At 45.0% G+C, this 22,001-nt stretch overlaps 1 protein-coding gene across 1 annotated transcript in view; it reads left to right on the forward strand.

Moving 5' to 3' along the window:
* The window catches only part of LOC120556275 (complement C3-like), a 70,523-nt gene that overhangs the window by 36,737 nt on the left and 11,785 nt on the right, over window positions 1-22,001 (forward strand). The window contains exons 29-41 of the mRNA XM_039796150.1: window positions 10,526-10,676; window positions 12,168-12,253; window positions 13,778-13,855; window positions 13,961-15,304; window positions 15,465-15,527; window positions 16,042-16,123; window positions 16,238-16,286; window positions 16,405-16,495; window positions 16,584-16,673; window positions 16,756-16,858; window positions 17,015-17,104; window positions 20,492-20,584; window positions 20,721-20,804. Of these exons, the coding sequence (XP_039652084.1) occupies window positions 10,526-10,676; window positions 12,168-12,253; window positions 13,778-13,855; window positions 13,961-15,304; window positions 15,465-15,527; window positions 16,042-16,123; window positions 16,238-16,286; window positions 16,405-16,495; window positions 16,584-16,673; window positions 16,756-16,858; window positions 17,015-17,104; window positions 20,492-20,584; window positions 20,721-20,804 (2,404 nt within the window). The remainder of the gene's footprint in view (window positions 1-10,525; window positions 10,677-12,167; window positions 12,254-13,777; window positions 13,856-13,960; window positions 15,305-15,464; window positions 15,528-16,041; window positions 16,124-16,237; window positions 16,287-16,404; window positions 16,496-16,583; window positions 16,674-16,755; window positions 16,859-17,014; window positions 17,105-20,491; window positions 20,585-20,720; window positions 20,805-22,001) is intronic.

Raw genomic sequence — 22,001 nt, forward strand, 5'->3', positions numbered from 1 at the left:
TCACAAAGGTAAACCAGGTAATAAACCTGAATTAATAAAAAATGCAATATTTCAGTTTTCATGTGTATACTACAAACAGCTCCCAAGTTCTTTGCCATAACAATAAGCAACATTAACTGAATAACATTAATCAAATACAAATTTATAATTATTACTATTTCTATCATTATTATCATCATTATTCCCACCATTATTATCATTATTATCCCACAATAACAATAATACTCATTTCATAATTGTAATGTACACGCTTCACATGTGACGTCATAAACCTACCAAAAGCCTATGCAAGGCCTATGCAAGATGCATGCAGTGTTTCTGCTAACAGCTGGAAACTACAGCTCCCAAAATGCCCCGCGGTAAACCAGGAAGAAAACGTCACTTACGTTAAACGCCGGTCCGTGATTCATACTTCTACATACATTCATAAAGCTAAAGAAAGTAAACACGAACGGACACGTTTGGTGCAGCAATATCACAAGTCTAAACGGCAGCTTCATCCCACAACCTCGCCACCTCGTTAACTTACAACTCTGGAGCATAGCGTCTCTACATCAGTTAACCAACCTGCTTAGCCTACCGAAGCATAGCGTTGTCTTTAACGTGCAACAAACGTAAACACAGCACAACAACATAGCATGGCAACAGATGAAGCGCACATCATAAACAGACAAGAAAACATTTGTAATTAAGAAAGAGCTTACCAAGTGGCTGCACCCGGGTTGACAGTCATCACAAACTGAATGAATCTCGTGCTTCCTTTTCACGGAGTAATCACCGGTCACCTGTAGCCTACTTACAGCACACTCCTATTGTGCTGCTAAACCGCAAACGTTCTTCCATAAGTGTTACTAGCTCTGGTTTAAGGTAAACATTTTGATTGATTGATGAAATTGATTGATTAAGCATGTAAATAACCTCCCACTTAAGTTCCTGATCTTCTTATCCAAGGAACTTACCAAAATCACTCAAAGGACCCCTCTTAGTGACATTTTACCTTTCCCACACAAAACCAACATTTCTTTATTTATTTTTTTCACAATGTCTATGTGTCTACGTGTCCAATGAAAGCACGTCCAATGAGAAGGAGCAGCTTAGTCCAATGTCCAAGTCAATCACATCCCTTTGGCAGGTGTGTGGTGTACTGCCCAGGTATGCGAGGTATGGGATGTGAATGCTCTTGCTTCATGTATGTGCAATGTGATTGAGCGTCAGCGTCAGTTCTGGCAGGCCAGGTAGTCAAGTCGCTGCTAACGCTATTGGCCAACAACACGGTCTCATCAGCTGATCTGCTCCAGCTGAGCTGCATCAGCTGATCTGGATTAGTGCATCAGCTGGTCAACACCCCTCGCTGCTTAATGGCTACACTCAAACAGGGCGCCCTATTTAAAACAGATTCAGTTTGCTCCTACCTGCTTGCTGCTCGCTTCTCCTTGTCGTGCATAACGTGGCATTTGCTTCTATGTCATCGTTGCTGCTCTGTTCGTGTGGGGGAATATTTCAGCTCACACAGTCCTAAACTGTGTGAGCGTTCCCTAATGCTGCTGCTGTCCTCTGACACTCTGCTATTTCATGGTGCTCATGAAAGGTCAGAGGACTCCCTGAACAGAGCCATACCGCCAAAATTTAATTCAGAATTTATTAACTGAAATGCAATTAAGTCAATAAAAATGTCCTAAATCATTTTTATTGTCATGTGTGTTCTTGACTTAATGGACCTGACAGAAATGGGCATAGTGGCGGCGCTAGGCTTGCACCAACCAGCCAACAGTGGTAAGGGCAGTGACAGGGGTTTGGGCGGTGAATGAGAGGGTTTGAACCTGGGGCTAGGGCAGGATGAGAGGGGCTCAGGAAGAGGCGGGTGTCATGGCGGCTGGAATGGACGAGTTTCGTCCACCACCGGTAGAAGAACTACCAGTCTTCTCACGTCTCTTCTGATAACTGTCATGGGCAGTGAAGACCTCCTCTTCTTCCAGCCACCTGTCAGGGAAACAGGAAGGCCAGCACATGTTGCGATGTCAGCATCCTTGACAATCCCTTTACAGTCAGGATAATCTGCCAGAATCCGGCCCAGACGAAACTGACCTATCAAAGCATTAGGGTCAGCAATCCAGATGAGGTCGCCAACTTTGACGTTCCTCTTTGTCCGGTGCCACTTATGTCGAATGCACAGATTTGGGCCTGCTAGTTCCCTCCACTTTGCCCAAAACCGGTCCACTCCAATTTGAATAGCCCTTAGACGACGCCAGGGATCGGTCTCTAGGGTCAAGCCCGCTGGTGTCTCCTCCAAGCGACGCTCGACCCAGTATGAGGGAGTTGGGTGTTAGGTACTCGACCGAGTCCTCCTGTTCTTGAGCTATGACATCGATTGGGTGTTCGTTTGTCAGGTTGGCTGCCTGATAGAACAGGGTTTGGAGCTCCCCACATGTGAGGGGCCCTGTAGCTCCTCCAAGGCTCATGAGCGCCCTCTTCAGAAGCTTCACAGCAGCCTCCGCAGCTCCATTCCTGTGGGGTGCAGCTGCAGGGTGGAAATCCCACTTCCACTCAGTCCCGTTCTTAGCGGCTAAATCTTCCATGGACGCAGCCTGCAGGCAAGCCAGATGTTTATGCAGCTCACACAGAGCCGGCTTGGCGCCAATGATGTTGGTGCCTCTGTCGGACCATAGTTTCCTTGGATGCCCCCTCAGAACAACAAAGCAGGAGTATGCTTGGAGGAAGCATTCTGCCGATCGTTGAGGTCCGCATGGACGGCTCTCGAGGCCATACAACAGAAAACAATGCCCCAGACCTTCTTGCTTGTCCTTTTAACAGCATCTTTCACCTCTAAGGAGCCAAAAAGGTCAAGGGTTGTATACTCAAATGGACTTGCACTTTCAGTACGCTCTTGAGGGAGATCACTCATTACTTGCTGGCACATTTTGGCTCTTCGCTTTCTGCAGGTGACACAGTTGTTCAGCACTTCTTACTGGTTTTACTTCCCACTTTGACCGAACTGGGGCCTGGCTGTTGCCCAGACAGATTTCTACTGCTCGTCTCATCCAGGCAATGGTCCCACATAACCGCGCCAGTGAACTGAACCTTCAGGGGTCCACGAGGTGCACAAGCGCAACATTGGTTGGGCCTGACCATTTCCTGGGCTGGGCTCCTCCTGAGACTAATGCCGAGAACGCCTTCCTCCGAAGTACCCCTCTGGCAGTTTTCACAGGCCAATCTGATTCAGGCAACTTCAAAAAGCCTGGGCCTTCCTGCCAGACTGATCCTTCAGCAAGCTCCTCAGGGGTTGCCCCCCTTGTGATGAGGTCGGTGACGTTCTGTCTTCCTTCAACCCACCTCCAGCTCTCTACTGATCCGGCCTTTTGGATTCCTCCAATTCGGTTGGCAAAAAATGTCTGATAGCCATAGCTATCTTTCTGGATGGCTCCCAAGATTGTCTGACCATCGACAAAATGGGTCCACCGATCAACCTTGATGTTGCAGTGCTTCTCAAAGTAAATCTTCAAGCGGGATGCAAAAACAGCCCCGCACAACTCTGCTTTAATGACGTCACCTTTTTGGTCTAGAGGGGTGAGCTTGGCCTTTGACTCAACCAACTTCACTACGACTCCATCTTCTGTTTCCCACCGTAGGTAAAGAACGGCTCCGTAGGAAGCTTCACTACCATCGGAAAACGTGATCCCCATAGGGTGACCTATGACTCCAAGGGGTGTGAGACACCTGTCGAATTTGAGTTGGCCAATCCTCACATATTGCTCGAAGAGTTTTATGGCAGCCTCTCGAATACATGGCGAAAGAGGATCGTCCCAGGTGTCCTTGGAGGGGTGGTCCCTTCCTGCTTCCTGAAAGGACTCTCTTATGAGCATCGCTCCTCGTTACTTGGCAGGTGAGGCCAGGCCGATGGGGTCATAGAACCCTGCGATCTGACTCAGCAGCATGCGTCGGGTGAGAGGGTCGGGGGTGCTGCCTCTGATCTCATTTTCTCTCAGATCCAGACCAGTCCTCATCTTTCCTCGCCTCTTCGAGAAGTTCACTGACGTCAGCACACGAAGTTTGTCAGATCCGGGTTCATATCCCAACCCCAAGGCTTTATTCTCCTCGTCCCGCATCTGGTTGGGGAGTATCAAGGTCTTGGGCTCTGTTGATTTGACGTTGCTTGGGTCAGCGGGTTTTTCAATCCTCCCACTCTGGCCTGTCAGAATCCAGGGCTTGAGGGAGAAGCCACCTGCTTTTAGGATCTCTTCCACTCCTTCAGTCAACCTGAACAAAGTTTGGAGATCTTCATGTGATGTCAACATGTCGTCCACATAGCAGTCCTCAGTCAGGATCCAGCGCTCTTCAGCCATGGATGCGAACTGGGGCAGGTTTGCCATCTCTCTCATGGCAACCTGAGCGATACATCCGGCAGGCTTGCCGCCGATGTTGACCCTGACGACGGCAAACACACCGATTTCATCTTCGGGTTTATTCCTCCAAAGGAAGCGATGGAGGCGGACCTCTTCATCCTTCAGCCACACTGAATTGTAAATTTTTTTTAACATCGCCAAGAGCAGCATACAATCTGCTCGTGAATCTCAGCAGAACACCTCGGATTGGGTTGAGGACATCAGGGCCTTTGTGCAGGAGGTTGTTCAGGCTTAACCCTTTAAACTCCTGGCCACTGTTCCACACTATCCTCACTGGTGTTGAGCTAGAATGAGGATTCGGGGCAACCAGATGGCTGATGTACCAGATTGGGCCGTCCCAACCCTTGATCTCTTCCTCCATGAGCTCAATGGCTGCTCCTCTCGATACCATCTCGCGGATCTGCTCTCCATATGCCGCTTTCCACAGAGGCTCTCTTGCCAACCGAGCCTCGGTGTTCTTGAAGGCTGCTTCCACTGCTCGGCGGTTATCTGGCAGAATCGCTGGGCTTACTTTCCATGGGTAGGCCGCATCCCAGTGTGGGGCGTCGCTGTGTTTGTCCGCAAGCACATAAGAGAGACAGTCTTTTATCTTTTCCAAGTCCCTTTCTTCTCCAAGTTTCATCTCTTTGCCTCCCGGAGGGCACTTACTGCACTTACAGCTCACGCATTTTGGGTCACACGCTGCTCCGATACAATCCCAATGCTGCTGAGGGTCACTTCTTCCATCCTTGGTGGGTCCTCACTCAGGTCTTTGGTGTGCACAAGGACCTCCTTATACACTCTTGAGGATGTTCTCATAGACCTCGCAAAGTGAGTTTCAGACTGGTGCAGCGTGAGGTCAACCACCTCGAAGAGATCAGGGTGAGTACCGCCAACAGTTCTGCCTAATGGGCCGTCCCAGAGGACTAGATCTCCCTCCAACTTAATCAGCTGTGGAACTAAACGACCTTCCCTGTGGCTGATCAGAAGATCGATGTTCTCAGGGCGGACCAGCTCTTCTGTAGCGACATCAGGAAATATCTTTTGCAGTTGTTGCGGAGTGACAGGCTGACTTATCTCCGCAATACTCTCCAGGCCGTAGCAGAGCAGTTTGGTTCCATTACTGTCCCCTTGGTGGTCTTCACTCTTAGTCTCAAGGAGTACCTCTTGGTTGAGACTGCCGTTCTCATCCCTCCTATTCTGCGGACAATTAACTTGATGCGCTCCCCAATCAGTCCACCCAATCAGTCCAAGGCGCTGGGCAGCGTTGTTTGTTAAATAGTTGGTGTCAGAAGCAAGGTCAATCAGAGTACCTATCAGCTGGCCTGAGTTAGTTGTCACTTCCAGTAACATCATTATAACTGGGTACTCTTTCAGTCCACCTCCAGCAGTGCAGATCGTGGTTGAGGCTTTGTTGGAAAATGCCTTCCTAAATTCTACTCTTAGTTCCGGAGTGACTTTCGCCAGGAGCTCTTCTTGCTTGCTGGACAGCCCGAGGCCTTTTCTCTCCACCCTTTTGGTACCATGCACCTCGCTGCCAGCGTCTTTCTCTTGAGCAATGAACTTGGAGCAAAGCAGGTAGTGGTGAGGCTCTTCTCTGCAGCAGTCCACTTTACTGCAGAGGAACTTCGGGTTGCAACGGCCATCCTTTAGATGGAAGCACAGGCACAGATTGCACATCCCATATGTCTTTAGATGGGCCTTTCTCCTCTGGAGATCCATCTCCCTGAAGGCTTTGCAGGCAAAACCCTTTGTTTGTCTCATCAGCACAGGCAGTGCACGAACCCAAGCGTGGCTTTGACTGAGACCCTCTTCGGCCTGAGGTAGCTTTGGAGAACGCTTTCTTAACTCCTTTTTCTGGCTTGTCTGCCGGGCCTTTCACTGAGGAGGAGCCTCCCTCTCTAGGGCTTGCCTCCTGCTGATCCAGCTCTTCCAGGATTGCCTCCTGCTTCTTCAGGAAGCGCAGTAAGCAGTCAAAGTGGTCATGTGGAGCAAACCCATTCACAGGCTCAGTCTTGTGCGTAATCCATTTCTCCTTCAGAGAGCTTGTTAGTTAACTTTCAAGGGACTGTGCTACCCAACGGTTCCTTATAACCTCCTCTTCTCCCAGGATCACAAGGTTACTAAGGGCCCACTCCACTGCTTGGATCAGCTCAATGGCTTCCTGGGGTTGTATCCCTTTACGGGGGGTAGGCCCTGGACCTCGTCGGATATCTTCAGGACGATTTTCACCTTGTTCCCGAAGCGGTTGTCATGGTACCTGATAGGGTTGGGTACCGAAACTCGGTTCCAATAGGGAACCGTTGCCGACGTAAACGGTAGTAACGAGACCGAATAAGAACGAAAGTTTCGGTGCCTCATTTCGGTGCTTGACTTTACACTACACCTGACAGCATGTAATGTTAGCCTACCTTTAGCTAGCAGCTGGATGAAACACCGGTAAAATGCTGACAGCTAACGTTAAACAGTGTAAAGTGTGACTGTATTTCACTGTGGAGGACTTCAACAGCGGGATGTAACAGTCTGCACTGCAGCGCAGCAGCAGCTGCCGTTGTCGCAATTCATAGATATACAGTACGTTTATATGGTCGGAATTAAACAACACAGACGGTGCGTTCACTTGCAGCTGCCGTTGTCGGAATTAAACAACACAGACGGTGAGTTCACTCGCAGCTGCCATTGTCAGAATTAAACAACACAGACGGTGCGTTCACTTGCAGCTATCGTTGTCGGAATTAAACAACACAGACGGTGCATTCACTTAAAACAGGTAGCCTCGTGGTGCATTCACAGTAATTTTAAAATACCCTTTTCCCATCTGGGGTTCAACAGCAATTTACTGGTGAAATAAGTTATTGTTATAGTTATTACATTATTATTAAATCTTTAATTTTGACCATGGCCTTAGCAATAAAAAAGTCACTGACTGTTGTTTACTACCCTTATTTTTTTTCTTCTTCTTTTTTTTTTTACTTTATTGAAAAGTACCGGTTCAGTCACCGTTTAGGCACCGGCACCATTTTAAAAGTATCGATTTAGCACCAGAATCGAAAAAAAACAAACGATACCCAACCCTAGTGCCTGAACATTTCATCCGCTGATGCACAGCTGGACAGGACCAAGTCTTTCTTCACCCTATCGCTGAGACTTGCCAGGAGGTGGAACCTTGTAACACCAGCCGTCCTCTGTGGGTTTCCCAGCTGTTCCAACTCTTCCCACTCAGCCTTCCACCGATAGTAGTCAGTCATGTCTCCCGAGAATGTTGGCAGATGTGTTCTTTCAAGACTGTTCTGTGGTCTGAAGCCATACGCCCCGGGATGCAGGCTAGGGATGCTTTGTGTTGGTGCATATGGATGCGCAGGTTCTCCAGTCCTCGGTACAGGTGTTACACTGGGGTTTTGGTTTTGCATGCCAGCTCTAGTGGGCCCCTAACCGGACACGCTATGCCTTTCATCAGTGCCTGCTTCTTCAACCTTCTCTCCCACGTCAACCTCTTCTGTCCGCAACTTTTGCCAGCTCCGCACCCAGTCATGCAGTCTGTTGATCAGCTTATATAGCTGCTGCTTGTACACTGTTGTTTTGGCTCCGGAGACAAGAGCTTCCCCTTCTGCTCGAGCATTTTGATTCTCTCCACCAAGCCCTCTCTCAGGACTTGAAAGTCTTCCTCCGGCAACTCCTTCACATCAGTGCTCTCCACTTCGGTACATTTCTCCTCTGCACCGTCGGCGTACAAGTTCAGGTCAACATAGACGAATTTGGACCATAACGTCTCCTTAGCGAATCGGAGCGTTTCTGTATAGGTGACAAGGCACATTGCCATTTTCTCCTCTACACGAGCTGTTTCTTTTGCTGCTTCTTCTTCCTTGCTTTCCTCTTCTCCTAGAGCATAACTTTCTAGGGGGCGCTAGCGAGCCATTTTTGTGCACCTATTCCCGAAACCCTTAAAATAAGTAAGTTTTCACCAGACTTGATGCGACCGCCAAATTTGGTGAGTTGTTGAATATGTCCTCAGAGCGGCATGCCGAACGAGCAACACATCTACAGTTCTATATATTTGGAGTCATCCTGTGCAAAAATAAACATATTGAACATTATAACTCATAAAGGACAAACTATTAACATTTCTTACACACAGTGTATCAATCTTGGATGTAACAGTATGGATTAATTTCACAAAGACCCGAAAAACTCTGGACATCTAGGCTGGATGCAAAACCTTCTGTAAGGGCTAAGAAGACAAAAAAAAAAAACATCAGCAGAAAGGGGCAACTGTTAGCTTTTAGCTCCAAAAAAGTTTCTTTATAGTTATTAAGTTATAAAGTTATGAATCAGAAGTGCCGTTTGGCGTTGTATACAGAGATATGATATGATATGTGTGTGGTAGCTAGCTAGGAAAATTTGTTTGGTCGTCAAATGCGCATACTTTAACGTAGCAAAATTCCTTGGATAACTTTTGGTCAGAGCCATCTGGAGATGCTATCTACAAGGTTTCGTGCAGATCGGTCTCACAGCCTAGGACGAGTTCGGAAAAGTTGGTTTTTCGCATTGCGCAATATTGCGGAAACACTTTTGCGCGGAAATTGGCGTGGTTTATATCATGTGATTCATCTTGATTCAAGGAATATGTGGATATAAGGTTTTTTAATGTGCGATGTATAATGTGGGAGTTAAAGGCAACAAACATTATAGCGCCACCTAGTGATCCACATGTGTAATTTTTGGTAGGTGTGGTCCATGGCGCATTGTCCATCTACCTTGTAAATTTAAAGTTGTTCACATTACTGTAAGAGTTAAATTTAGACTTGGGTCCCATAGGCCACGCCCACTTTGACCCCTCAGTACCCCACTCTAGGCTTGGCTTCAGGATTGGCCCTAGATGGTACCCATCAAATTTTGTATAAATCGGATGAGCCGTTCATGAGATATAAACCTTTTGTACTTGTAGCGCCCCATAGCAACCGATTTTCATAAAACACATTGGGGACCTCCAAAGGGTCATGGTAAAGAAGAAACTAAAGTTTGGCGTTGATAGCATTTAGTTTGACCGGGATATGGTAAAGTTGGTGTTTTCATAGTTAGCTACACAAATTAGTTAGTGCATTATATGCGCAATTTTTATCGTGTACAAATTATTTTTATAACTTTTGGTCAGGTCAGTGTGAAGATGCTACGGTCCAAGTTTCGTGCAGATCATTTGCACGGTCCAGGAGGAGTTCGAAAAAGTAGGTTTTTGATATATATATTTTTCACGCGTAAAATTCTCGGCGGAAATGGGCGTGGCCTATATCACGTGATTCAGTTGGATCCAGGGAACACATAGATGTATGGTTTTTGAATGTTGGGTGTACGTTGTGGGAGTTATACGGCCAAATTAGTTTTTTTCTGCTATAGCGCCACCTAGTGGTGGAAGTGGGTCAATTATTGGGCCTGAGGTCCTTGTGGAGTTTTGGACCAGTCCTGAAAATGACAAGCCCCTGCCATGTACGGTTTAGGCTGTAGTCGGAAGAAGAAAAAAAATAATCCTTAGAAAAACAATAGGGTTCCATGCTCCGTTGGAGATGTGAACCGCGATGCCTTGCATTATGCAGTTCCCATGCCCCCTCAGAGTTGGACCCCTAATAATAATTCCTTCAGTTTCAATAGGGCCTTCGCCGCTGTGGGCGCTCTGGCCCGAATTCCTTCAGTTTCAATAGGGCCTTCACCGCTGTCGGCGCTCGGGCCCTAAAAACTGCTTGTATGAAGACTGTCGCTCCTACCAGATTCCCATACTGGATCAAAAGGTCCCCAGCTCCCCAGAGCGAGGGGTTTAGTGAATGATCAATTTTGCTAAAATGATTCTTTTGAAACAATTGACACATTTAAATTGGAGACAAATTTGCTAATTAAAGGTTGTTTATAAAAAGTGACCCCTCTTTTACAGTCTACATATCTGCTTTTAAATGCTGTAGCAGATTAGTGAAAATGGGATAAGTGGTGCTTAAGAGGCCTCGTTTTTGTCAGTTTGATTGTTGATATGCCGAAGATGCCTTTCAATCCAGTCTCAGCTATTGTCCAAGGTTTAAATATATGGCATTCCTGAACAGAAGTGGATATATTTGAAATAGATGCACTACTGTTATCTGACCTTGTTTTTTCCTTCTGTCCAGAGTCTGCCAGGCAGTATAAATAAAGCAGTGAAGTATCTGGAAAGCCGTCTTCCCCGCCTCACCAACCCATATGCTGTTGCCATGACGTCATGTGCCTTGGCCAACGAAAACAAACTGAACAAGCAGATCCTCTACAAGTTTGTTTCCCCAGGTATCGTCACACAGCAACATTCTTAAACTAAAATTCAGAAACAGAATATATGATGTGATGAATATATACAAAAATACTACACATCCACGAATAATAACTTTACTGTAACAGTACTGAAAAGAGCAGACACTATATTGGATTTTAGCTATGCATTGAATCCAACTATCTTTAACTAAGAACAGTTTACCTCTATTCGGCCTGGCTTCTCCCGGGGCTCTCCTGCTTCTAAAAAGAGTGGGCACAGCAGATGTTTCCGCAAACGCTTGCTGTTACCTCCAACCATCTCTGAATGCTTGTCCCTGCTGTAGTCATCTTCGGCAAGATTTCCCAGTAAATATGTTGGTGCTTTCCAGTGTTGGTAGTAACACGTTACAACAGTTACGCAATTACAGTAATGCATTCCTTTTTGCTGCAACGCAGTAATATAACGCATTACTAATTACATTTCGGTAATATTATACTCGTTACAATCTCAGTAACGCAAGTTACAACGCATTTTAATGCAACATTTAGTGGTGTATTGTTTTTTTAAGAATTCACCAACACCGCGAAAAAAAATTGTTATTTCCTGTTGTTGTATTCGATGGTTGACTGCAGAGACAGATACATTTGCGAGATGGACAGTTTTTTCAGGACTTATTATGCTGCGTTGAAGTGAGCTGTCCTGTTTCTGTTCCCGTGGTCAGAGCCAACCAGAGACAGTACGGACAACATCTGTGTTCCAACAGGTGACGGTACGTCAGCGCGGACAACAGTCGCTCAGAGCTGTGTCCGAGCTGCTGACAGATATAAACATGTCGGGAATTAATGTTGAGGGTTGCTACACGTAATAGCATTGCATTTTATCAGCCGTGGAGAGTAATTATGCCTTTAGTGGAATGGCTTCGAATTACGACCAAAAACGCTTGTCTTTTACTGTGACCATTTACTGTTCAATATGTGGCAGTTTTACAACAGGAATGTGAGCTTGACGGGCATGTTGCATCTAGTGTCTCACGTTTATCTCAGTAAGCTAGCAAGAATACAGAACAGACAACTTCCGTGTAGCCTACTTCAAAATAAAAGCACTTCCTGTGACGGTTCGCAGTAAAAGTAAATTACTGTTAAATAAGGTTGTGCACCTTTTCACATATCAGCTGTAAATCAAGTACTGTGAATCATGTAAATAGTTCTACACCTGTTGGTAATCGGTGGTAGCTTACGGTCATTACTAGGTCCTCTCTTCTTTCTGTAGCTGCGGCATTCCAGGCACCAAACACCATGTAGGCATGTTCGTATATGTATTTATATCGTTTAATCAGTTGTCTGAATGAAGAATGCTTCAATTGTTCGTTCAACACGTTCATGAAGGTTTTTTAAGTATAATTGTTTTGATCAAGGTAAAGTTAAACCGCACTAGGCTAACCGACGATTACGTTCGCCAGCTAACGTTAGCTAGCTGTATAGATAGATAGATTGTAATATAAAGATTTTTGTGTATGTCTTCCTCAGACTTGTCCCACTGGCCGACACCTAAGGGATACGTTTACACAAGGGAGGCCACAGCTTACGCTCTTCTCGCTCTGGTCAAGGCCGAGGTGAGTATGTCGCACTTCAGTATGTCTAATCAGGACTGTGACAAAAACTACAACAACTGAGTCCTCATCCATGCTACCTCATTGAAAGGGTAGGGGGGTTGCAAACAAAAGTCGGTGAAAGTGTCTCTCAATGTAACTGCCTCAGTTTTACACTTTTTAGAGTGGCCATATTATTCAGGTTCATAATTGTAATATGAGATTGTATCAGAATAGGTTTACATGGTTTAATTTTCAAAAAACACTATATTTTTGTGGTACTGCACATTGCTGCAGCTCCTCTTTTTACCCTATGTCAGGTCTCTGTTTTAGCTGCAGAGTGAGACCTCTCAACTTTTGTAACATCTTTGTTGTCAGTCGCACATGCGCAGTAGCTAGGTAAGGATTACATGAGCTAGCTAGCTGTTTCTCCAACTTCCACCTGTACAAGGCAGGATTAGCCGGGAGACTTCTTCTAAACGAGGGCGCACTTCCAACTTTGCTTGGAATACCTGCAGAACAGGGACATGTAAATAGTTCTATACAATTTATTTTGTAGATTAGGGTGAATTTGTGGGTGTTGTAGCAGTGTTTTGCCATTGAGAACGAGCTAGCATGCTAGCGCTAGCATGCTAACGGTTAGACCCCTAGGCCCCTCGTTTTGGCTAGTGACGTAGAAAGCCGTGCAGATTGTGAACAGCTTACCCAGAGACTGAAGGCACGACACATTCAGAAACCCATATCTCACTCAAAACAGCATGGATGGGGTTTTTTCAGTTTTGTATGTGTGTGGAAGCACCAGAGACACAAAATAACCCCCCAAATTGCAGAAAAAGTAAGTATATTTTTCCATGTATTAATTAGGCTCATGTCGACCTTTTACATTACTGGTGACCACTTCACAGAGCCCTTTATGATTATATATAAATATATAGAAGGCATTTTTCTTACCCTTTTGTAATGACTTAGTATTGAGTTGACTTATAGACGGCTCCAGTTCAAAGTACCTGGCTGGTAAAACAAGCCTGTTCTACTATGGTCCTTGGTCCTGGAACGGTCTGCAGGCCAAGCTCAAACTTGAGACACTTATCTCTTTAAACTTGAAATAATTTCTGTGGTACCTACTGTTGCTTTTGTAATTTATTGTTGTTGGATACTGGTATGTAACCTTGTCATGGCTAGGTCTTACTTGCAAAAGAGTCTTTAATCTTAATGTGAATAATATATATATATATTATGGTTATAAAAACCAGTGACTGATTTGAACATCCTGCTCTGCATAATCACACAATAATGACATGAATGTGGCAAAAACAAGGACATGTAATTTGTCATTTTATCAGACAAGTTTCAAGTCTCTGCTGTTTGATTGTGTCATAATACAAACACATGATTAAGAAGCTCTATGGTAGGCTTTGGTAACTGGCAGATTACAATCTAAAGTATGACTGTAAAAGAATCAGGACTTATCTCTAGAGGAACTAAAGTTATCAAAGTCAAGTCAACCACAGACCGTTTCAACCATTGACTTGCCTTCTGCTAATAAAGGAATTTGAAGATGCCAGACCTGTTGTGACATGGTTCAACTATGAGGTGGAGACTGACGGAGGCTATGGCTCAACTCAGGTAACACAGACCCCTCTCTCCATCTTGATACCTGCAGCTTATGTTAGCTCATAGCCTATATTTCTTCTAAAACTTGTTCCCATCCTTCATGCTTTCTCTCTCTAGGCTACTATAATGGTGTACCAGGCTTTAGTGGAGTACTGGACTAATGTTAAAGATCAATCTGGGCATAATAATCTCAATGTGGACATCTGGTTGCCGGACAAGTCAAAGCCTGACAAATACAACTTCAACATGGGCACCGTTGAGACCAACACCGGCGGTCACTCCAGCAGTCACACCGACGGTCACACCAGCAGTCACTCTGGCGGTCACTCCGGCGGTCACACCGGCGGTCACTCCGGCGGTCACTCCGGCGGTCACACCGGCGGTCACACCGGCGGTCACTCCGGCGGTCACACCGGCGGTCACACTGGCGTTCACACCGGCGTTCACACCGGCGTTCACACCGGCGTTCACTCCGGCAGTCACACCGGCGGTCACTCTGGCGGTCACTCCGGCGGTCACACAGGCATTCACACCGGCGTTCACACCGGCGTTCACACCGGGGTTCACACCGGCGGACACTCCGGCGGTCACTCCGGCGGTCACACTGGCGGTCACTCCGGCGTTCACACCGGCGGTCACACCGCCGGTCACTCTGGCGTTCACACAGGCGTTCACACAGGCGGTCACACCGGCGCGGTCACTCTGGCGTTCACACAGGCGTTCACACCGGGCGGTCACACCGGCGGTCACTCTGGCGTTCACACTGGCGGTCACACCGGCGGTCACTCCGGCGTTCACACCGGCGGTCACACCGGCGGTCACTCTGGCGGTCACACCGGCGGTCACTCCGGCGTTCACACCGGCGGTCACACCAGCGGTCACACCGGCGGTCACACCGGTGGTCCCTCCGGCCGTCACACCGGCGGTCACACCAGCGGCGACACCAGAGGCAAGACCAGCGGCGAGAACAGCGGCGAGACCAGCAGCGAGACCAGCGGTTCCACCAACGGACACACCAGCGGCGACACCAGCGGCGACACCAGCGGCGACACCAGAGGCAAGACCAGCAGCGAGACCAGCAGCGAGACAAGAGGTCACACCAGCGGTTCCACCAACGGACACACCAGCGGCGACACCAGAGACAAGACCAGCGGCGAGACCAGCAGTGACACCACTGCCGACACCAGAGGCAAGACCAGCGGCGACACCGGCGGCAAGACCAGCGCTGAGACCAGCGGCGACACCAGCGGCAAGACCAGAGGCGAGACCACCGGCAAAACCAGCGGCAAGACCAGCGCCGAGTCCAGCGCCGAGTCCAGCGCCGAGTCCAGCGCCGAGACCAGCGCCAAGACCAGCGGCGACACCAGCGGCGACACCAGTGGCAAGACCAGAGGCGAGACCACCGGCAAGACCAGCGGCAAGCCGAGTGGCAAGCACAGTGGCAAGACCAGAACATCTAAAGTGAGAAGACACACAAACAAACGCATAGTGGCACATTAATATAATCATGCCTGATGTTTTCTGTATGTTTTTTTTCTGCTGATGCCTGTGTGTGTGTGTGTGTGTGTGTGTGTGTGTGTGTGTGTGTGTGTGTGTGTCTTCGCATATTTAAATCCACCAGATCAATGGTATAAACCAGAATGTAAAAGTAATTGCCACGGGCACAGGGGAAGCAACGGTGACAGTAAGTACAATTTGTCATTGTTCTAAGCTTTATAATGTTTTGTGACAGGTGACCTACAGTATTTTACAGTAATTTAGTATTTCTCAATCATTTTGTCTCATTTTGTGAAACAGTAAGGATTCTGGCCAGCTAACCTAACGTAGCTGTTAGCTATGACAGAACATTTAAATACACCACCAAATTTAAGCACAGTCGAACTGAATAGTTTCCATTTTACCTAAATCTTGGCAGGTATCCTGTAAAGTAAGAATGTAAAACAGAGTGTATGCTTACAATTTACAGTTTGTAAGCATAAATACTAAGCTAACACTATGTGACAGAGACATAGAAAATGTTTCTATAAGTTCCCTAAAATAAAAGAATGAAAATTACCTAAACCTGAAAATTAGCATTTTATTTATCCATCATTGTGTCCATTTTGAATCTCTGAAAAGACCAAAGACTTATTTTAGATATTATTAATGTAGATGTCTATCAGTTCATCACATATACAGCACTTTTATTTGTCTGACAGATGGTGTCGCTGTATTACGCTCTGTCTAAAGAAAAGGACAGTGACTGTCAGAAGTTTAACTTGTCAGTGCAGCTCCTTCCAGGTAATTTGGTACCCTCTTTGTTGTTGGTTTGTTTTCTTCTGCAAAGTACCTTACCTTATGAGAAATTGAGAAACAAAATATTCAACTACTTAATACATTATTTTGCTCTTGCAGAGAAAATGGATGAGGATGAGAACATATACAAGCTCAGAATAGAGGTTTTGTAAGTATAATCAAGAAGTCATACTGACAACTGTTATAGTAACATGGACATTTATAACAAGCTTGCCCCTATATTACCCTTTTCTTTTATTTAATTATTCTTTCCATTCTATGTGCAGGTATAAGGACAATGACAGTGATGCAACCATGTCAATCCTGGATATTGGCTTGCTAACTGGCTTCACCGTTAACACAAATGACCTGGACTTAGTAAGAACTTGTACAGATACACATAGAAATAAAAGTCTGTGTTGTTGTCTGACTGTGTGTGTGTGTGTGTGTGTGTGTGTGTGTGTAGTTGTCTAAAGGACGAGCCCGCATTATTGCAAAATATGAGATGAACACAGTCCTGTCAGAAAGAGGCTCACTCATCATCTACCTGGATAAGGTTAGACATCACTGGTTCCTACCTACTTTTTCTCTCTGCCTTGTTCTTCCTTTGTTTATCTCTAGCTCACATTTGTCCAAAGGTTTCTCACACACGACCAGAGGAGATCACTTTTAGGATCCATCAGAAGCTGAAAGTGGGAGTCTTACAACCAGCTGCTGTGTCTGTCTATGAATACTATGACCGTGAGTCTCAGAGACACTTTGAAACATATTATGCCTCCATGTACATGCCAATAAATGTCAGAGTAGATAACACAGGAAAAGCAGGCATTATTATTATTAAATACTTTTTAAAATTATATTATGTACATATTCTGAATTCTTTCTTTCCCATTGCAGAAACAAATTGTGTAAAATTCTACCATCCAGAGAGGAAAGCTGGAAAGCTGCTGCGGCTCTGTACAAGTGATGAATGCACATGTGCAGAAGGTAACCAGGATGATGTCAACCTGACGTAATCTGTTGTCTGTAAACATACATGTTATATCTGAAATTCTTGAACAAACATTTAAACCCAACACTAACATTGTGCTTCATAGAGATAAAGCATTGATCCATCATGTGGGGGCTTATCATCCTGCATTGTCTGTAAACTGCAGGAATTTATTATTGTACCTCAGTAAAGTTGGAGGCAAGTCTGCAGCCATGCAAGTGGCTCTTAGAGGCTATACCTATGCACAACAGCACTTTAGGCTTATTGCTACATGCTTCCATGCTGTAAATTATGTAAATATATTAGGGCTGTCAAATGATTACAATTTTTAATCAAATTAATCAGAGATTTCAGTGGATTAATCAGGATTAATCACTATTTGCAATTACACCTGAATCCTAACCATTTTTTTTTCTGAAATGCATACCAAAAGATAAATAACAGGACACAGATACATAATTTTCATATTATGTCTGTTTATTAACACAGCCAAATAATGGTGGTTTAAATCAAGCTGAAACATACTACACTCCATAATATTTGTCTCTGTAATGTCCCATCGCTTCCTCTTTGGCATTCCTCTTAACCAGGATGTACAATTTACTGTATTCAATTGAACAGAAAGCAATAAATCTAGTCAAATCATAACAGTGGCCTACCACATTTTTGCACAATTTGAGTCATCTGTTGCATTTTTATGTGGAAAAAAACATTTTCAGTAAAACTTTTAAATCAAACCAAAGAACAATCTTTTACCTTTTCCTCCATTCTTTAATCCAGTTGCTCAAAAATCCAGTTGCTAACTACTATAACATGTTGCACTGAAACTGGTCTTTTTGTTTGAACATCACCTTTCAAATCTACTGAGCTTCATCATCTTTCAGCCAGTTGCTGAGGCAAACTAACTTGTTCACATTTTCTGAAAGTAAAGCTGACTTTTTCTTGTTCACAATGTGACCTGCAACTGAGAAAAGTCGTTCACAGGGAAGAGTGGTTGCAGGAGTGGCAAGATATTTGTGAGCTAGTGAGGCCAGCTTCTCATGGGCTCCTGAATGAGATGCCCACCACCTCAAGGGGCAGTCCTCCAATTTAATGGTGGGCTCTGCTCTGCTCTGTACCTCTGTATGGCAGGTTGGACCTCTTCATCTTCTGATTCTGAATCTGAGCCCATTTGCAGAAGGCTGATTTTCTTCCTGGGTGGCCCATCATCATGTGTCTGTGAAGACCTTCTGGGTGATTCTTGTTTTAGCATCCCTTCAAGTGTGGTCCACACCTCTTCCCTGTCTGTCTTGGGCAGGCATTTCAAGTCTTTGAAACGAGGATCCAAAACTGTAGCAATCTGGAGCCATGCATTGTTGAGCTGTTCTTGACGGGATGCTAGGTCCTCCTTGAACTTGGTCTTGAATCTCACCACATATGCAGGGTCCCCATCACAGGCTTCCATCTTGAGACGCAAGTGGCAGAGAGAAGGTAGTACCACAGAACAGGAGACATAGGCCTCTCCACCCAGGAGCTCAGTTACATACCTACGTACACAAACACACACATGCACACAGAGACAGTGTATTATTAGAACAGTGGTTATCAACATATTATTATTATTATTATTATTATTATTATTATCATTATTATTATTATCATTATTATTTTTTACATACATACATGTTATTGATATTTGACTTGGTTTAATTCATTCCAGAAAATAATCAAAGCAATGTTATTTGATAAGTTACAGACTGATTTACCTGCATGGCTCTAGAAGTGTCTCCAGCCTCTGCAGTTTATCCCACTCTGCTGCGGTCGGCAAAACGAGCTCCTGATTGTCCAGGGCTGCGATGACAGCCTCTTTATTTCTGCTCACGCGCTTGACCATTTCCAGCGTCGAATTCCAACGTGTTGGAACATCCTGGATCAATGGCTCTTGCTTCTTTCCCAGGCCGACTTGTTGTGCTTGAAGCTCCGCAGCATTTGCTGGGCTGTGCTTAAAATGACCGACAACTTTGCGAGCCTTGGCCAAAGCATTTACAAAGCCGCTGTCAGCAAGACTCACTGTGACACTTCTCTGCACCATGTGAGCGACACAGTTCATGTGTTCATAGCGTGTAAGTCGAATTGCGGCAACCATGTTGCGTGCACTGTCAGTCCCAATGGTTGTCGTCTTGTCCTCGATGTCCCACTTACGTGCAACAGACAGGAACTGTTCTTTACAAGCCTCCGCAAAATGACGCTCCTCAGTTTTTAATATAGTCAGCGCAAAAGACTTCAGTTCCCACGTGTCACTGATGAAATGCGCAGTTACTCCGAGGTAATTCTTGTTACTCACTGATCTCCAATGATCTCCTGTCAGGGTGATATGATTTACTTGAGCCAAGACCTCTTTCCTTTTTTCTTTTTCGTTTTCATAGAGCTTGTGGATTTTCATCATAAGAGAGAGAGAGAGAGAGACAGAGACAGAGACAGAGAGACAGAGAGAGAGAGGTGTAAACAGTTCTTAAGTACGTATATAAAGATAACAGTAAGTATATAAAGATAATATGACACTTGAAAGATAAAGTGACATGTGATGTGGTCAGAGCTCAACAGTCTTATGGTCTACGAGATGAAACTCCCTGAGCCTGGTTTGTGGCTGCGGTGGTTTGCTTCTTCAATAATCCTTTTGGCTTTCTTCCTGCACTGCTGGGTGTAGAGGTCCCCCATGGATAGCAACCCCGCCATGGTGAAATGCTTAGCAGTTTTCACCACCATCTGTAGAGCCTTACTTTTGATAGCAGTGCAACTTCCATACCAGGCAGTAATGCAGCCCATCAGGATACTCTCGATGGTGCACTGGTAGAAGTTGCAGAGTATCCTGGAGTCCATGTTGAACCTCCTCAGCCTGCGGAGGATGAAGAACTGCTGTCTAGCAGTCTTAGTGATGGTATTGGTGTCGTGAGTCCAGGTCAGTTCCTCACTGATAATAACCCTGAAGAACCTGAAGCTGCTGACTTTTTCCACTGCAGTCCCATTGATGGAGATGTGTCATTCTCTCTGTCCCTTACTGTAGAGTACAATTAGCTTCTTTGTTTTACTGATGTTTGGATGGAGTTTGTTATCTTTGCACCAAGATGTCGGGGCTCTGACCTGCTCTCTGTAAGGCGTCTCGACACCGTCGGTGATCAAGCTGATGACAGTGGTGTTGTCAGTGAACTTTATGAATATTCCATCAAGACAACAAGCACCGGCAGGATCTAGTATGATCAGAACAGCGGTCTAGCTAAATAATAGTTCATTATAATACTTAAATTGTGACAAAGATACAGCTGCACCCTTCAACCAATCCGCACACATCCCCATGTGGTTATTTAACCAGTTGTGTATACTTTCTGCCTCTTCTATATTTCCAGAGAACTGCAGTATGCAGAACAAGGACAAAATCACCAATGATCAGCGAACAACTAAGGTCTGTGAGACTACACAGACCAGCATAATAGATTTTGGTAAGAGTGTAAATTAATTGCATTTACGTATGTCACACAAAAATGGATGTGTATGTTTGTGTGACATAGCGAATGAGAGTACAGTAGGACTATAAGGGAGCAAGTGAGCTTAAAATCTGCAATTATCTGTCCTCAGTGTACAAAGTGAGACTGGACAATTTTACAGAAGATTTGTCCACTGACATTTTCACAGTGAAGGTACTGGAAGTCATCAGAGAAGGTAGGTATTTATCTTTAAACTGCCTGAAATGTATTAGAAACTGATGTTCTAATGTGCCTTACAGGTGATAGTGGCATTATAATTTGTTTTCCTCTTTCTGAATTGTTGTGGACACATTGAATGAATGAATGAATGAATGAAGACATTTATTTCAGACATATAAAAAATAAACAAAACAAAACATCAAAGAAATGTACAAATAATGAACAAATAAGCATAAAATTCAATAAACAAGAAACATTAAAGCTGCAAGCAGCGATGACGGGCCCTCGCTTCTTGCCCCGGGGGGTACTGGCGAATGCAACATCATATGTAGACCACACATTCTAAGTTTCATGTAAATCGCAAAACTTTTGCCAAGATAGAACCGTTCATGTTTCCACACTCACCTACAGGAAGTTGTTCCTCCATAACTTGCGCATTGTGTTAGCTATCAAAATTCTTTTGATAACTTTTAGTCACGAGGGTCAACCGAGTCTATATCCAAGTTTTCGTGCAGATTGGACTCACGCGCCCCAGGAGGAGTTAGACAAAGTATGTTTCCCATATATCGCGATGTGAATAATTAATAAAAGAAATTCTAACACGCGCCATCTAATGGCCGATGCACTATAAATTTTCCGCGTGGATGCTCAAACCCCTATACGGAACAACTTTGTCATATTTGGTGTCAATCGGGAATAAATCTTGTTAAGATACGCCAACTTCCTGTTTCGACAGCCCCTACAGGAAGTTGGTCCTCTGTAACTTGCGCATTGTGTTAGCTATCAAAATTCTTTTGATATATTTTTGTCATGAGGGTCCACCGAGTCTACATGCACATTTTTGTGCAGATGGGACTCATGCTCTAGGAGGAGTTAAAAAAAGTAGGTTTCGCTCAAAGCAAATTAGCTAATTAATTAAAAAAAATTAAAACAGCGCCATCTAAAGGCCAATTGACGACATATTTGGCAAACAGCCTCATTGGCACATGAGGAACAACTTTCTTAGGTTTTGTGTCCATTGGAATAGCCGTGTGCAAGATATAACCATTCCTGTTTCCACTCCCACCTACAGGAAGTTGGTCCTCCATAACTTGCGCATTGTTTTAGCTATCAATATTCTTTTGATAACTTTTTGTCACGAGGGTCCTCCGAGTCTATCTGCAAGTTTTCGTGCCGATCGGACTCACGTCCCAGGAGTAGTTAGACAAAGTAG

This window comes from Perca fluviatilis, chromosome 1 (genome assembly GCF_010015445.1).
Source record: "Perca fluviatilis chromosome 1, GENO_Pfluv_1.0, whole genome shotgun sequence".
NCBI lineage: Eukaryota > Metazoa > Chordata > Actinopteri > Perciformes > Percidae > Perca > Perca fluviatilis.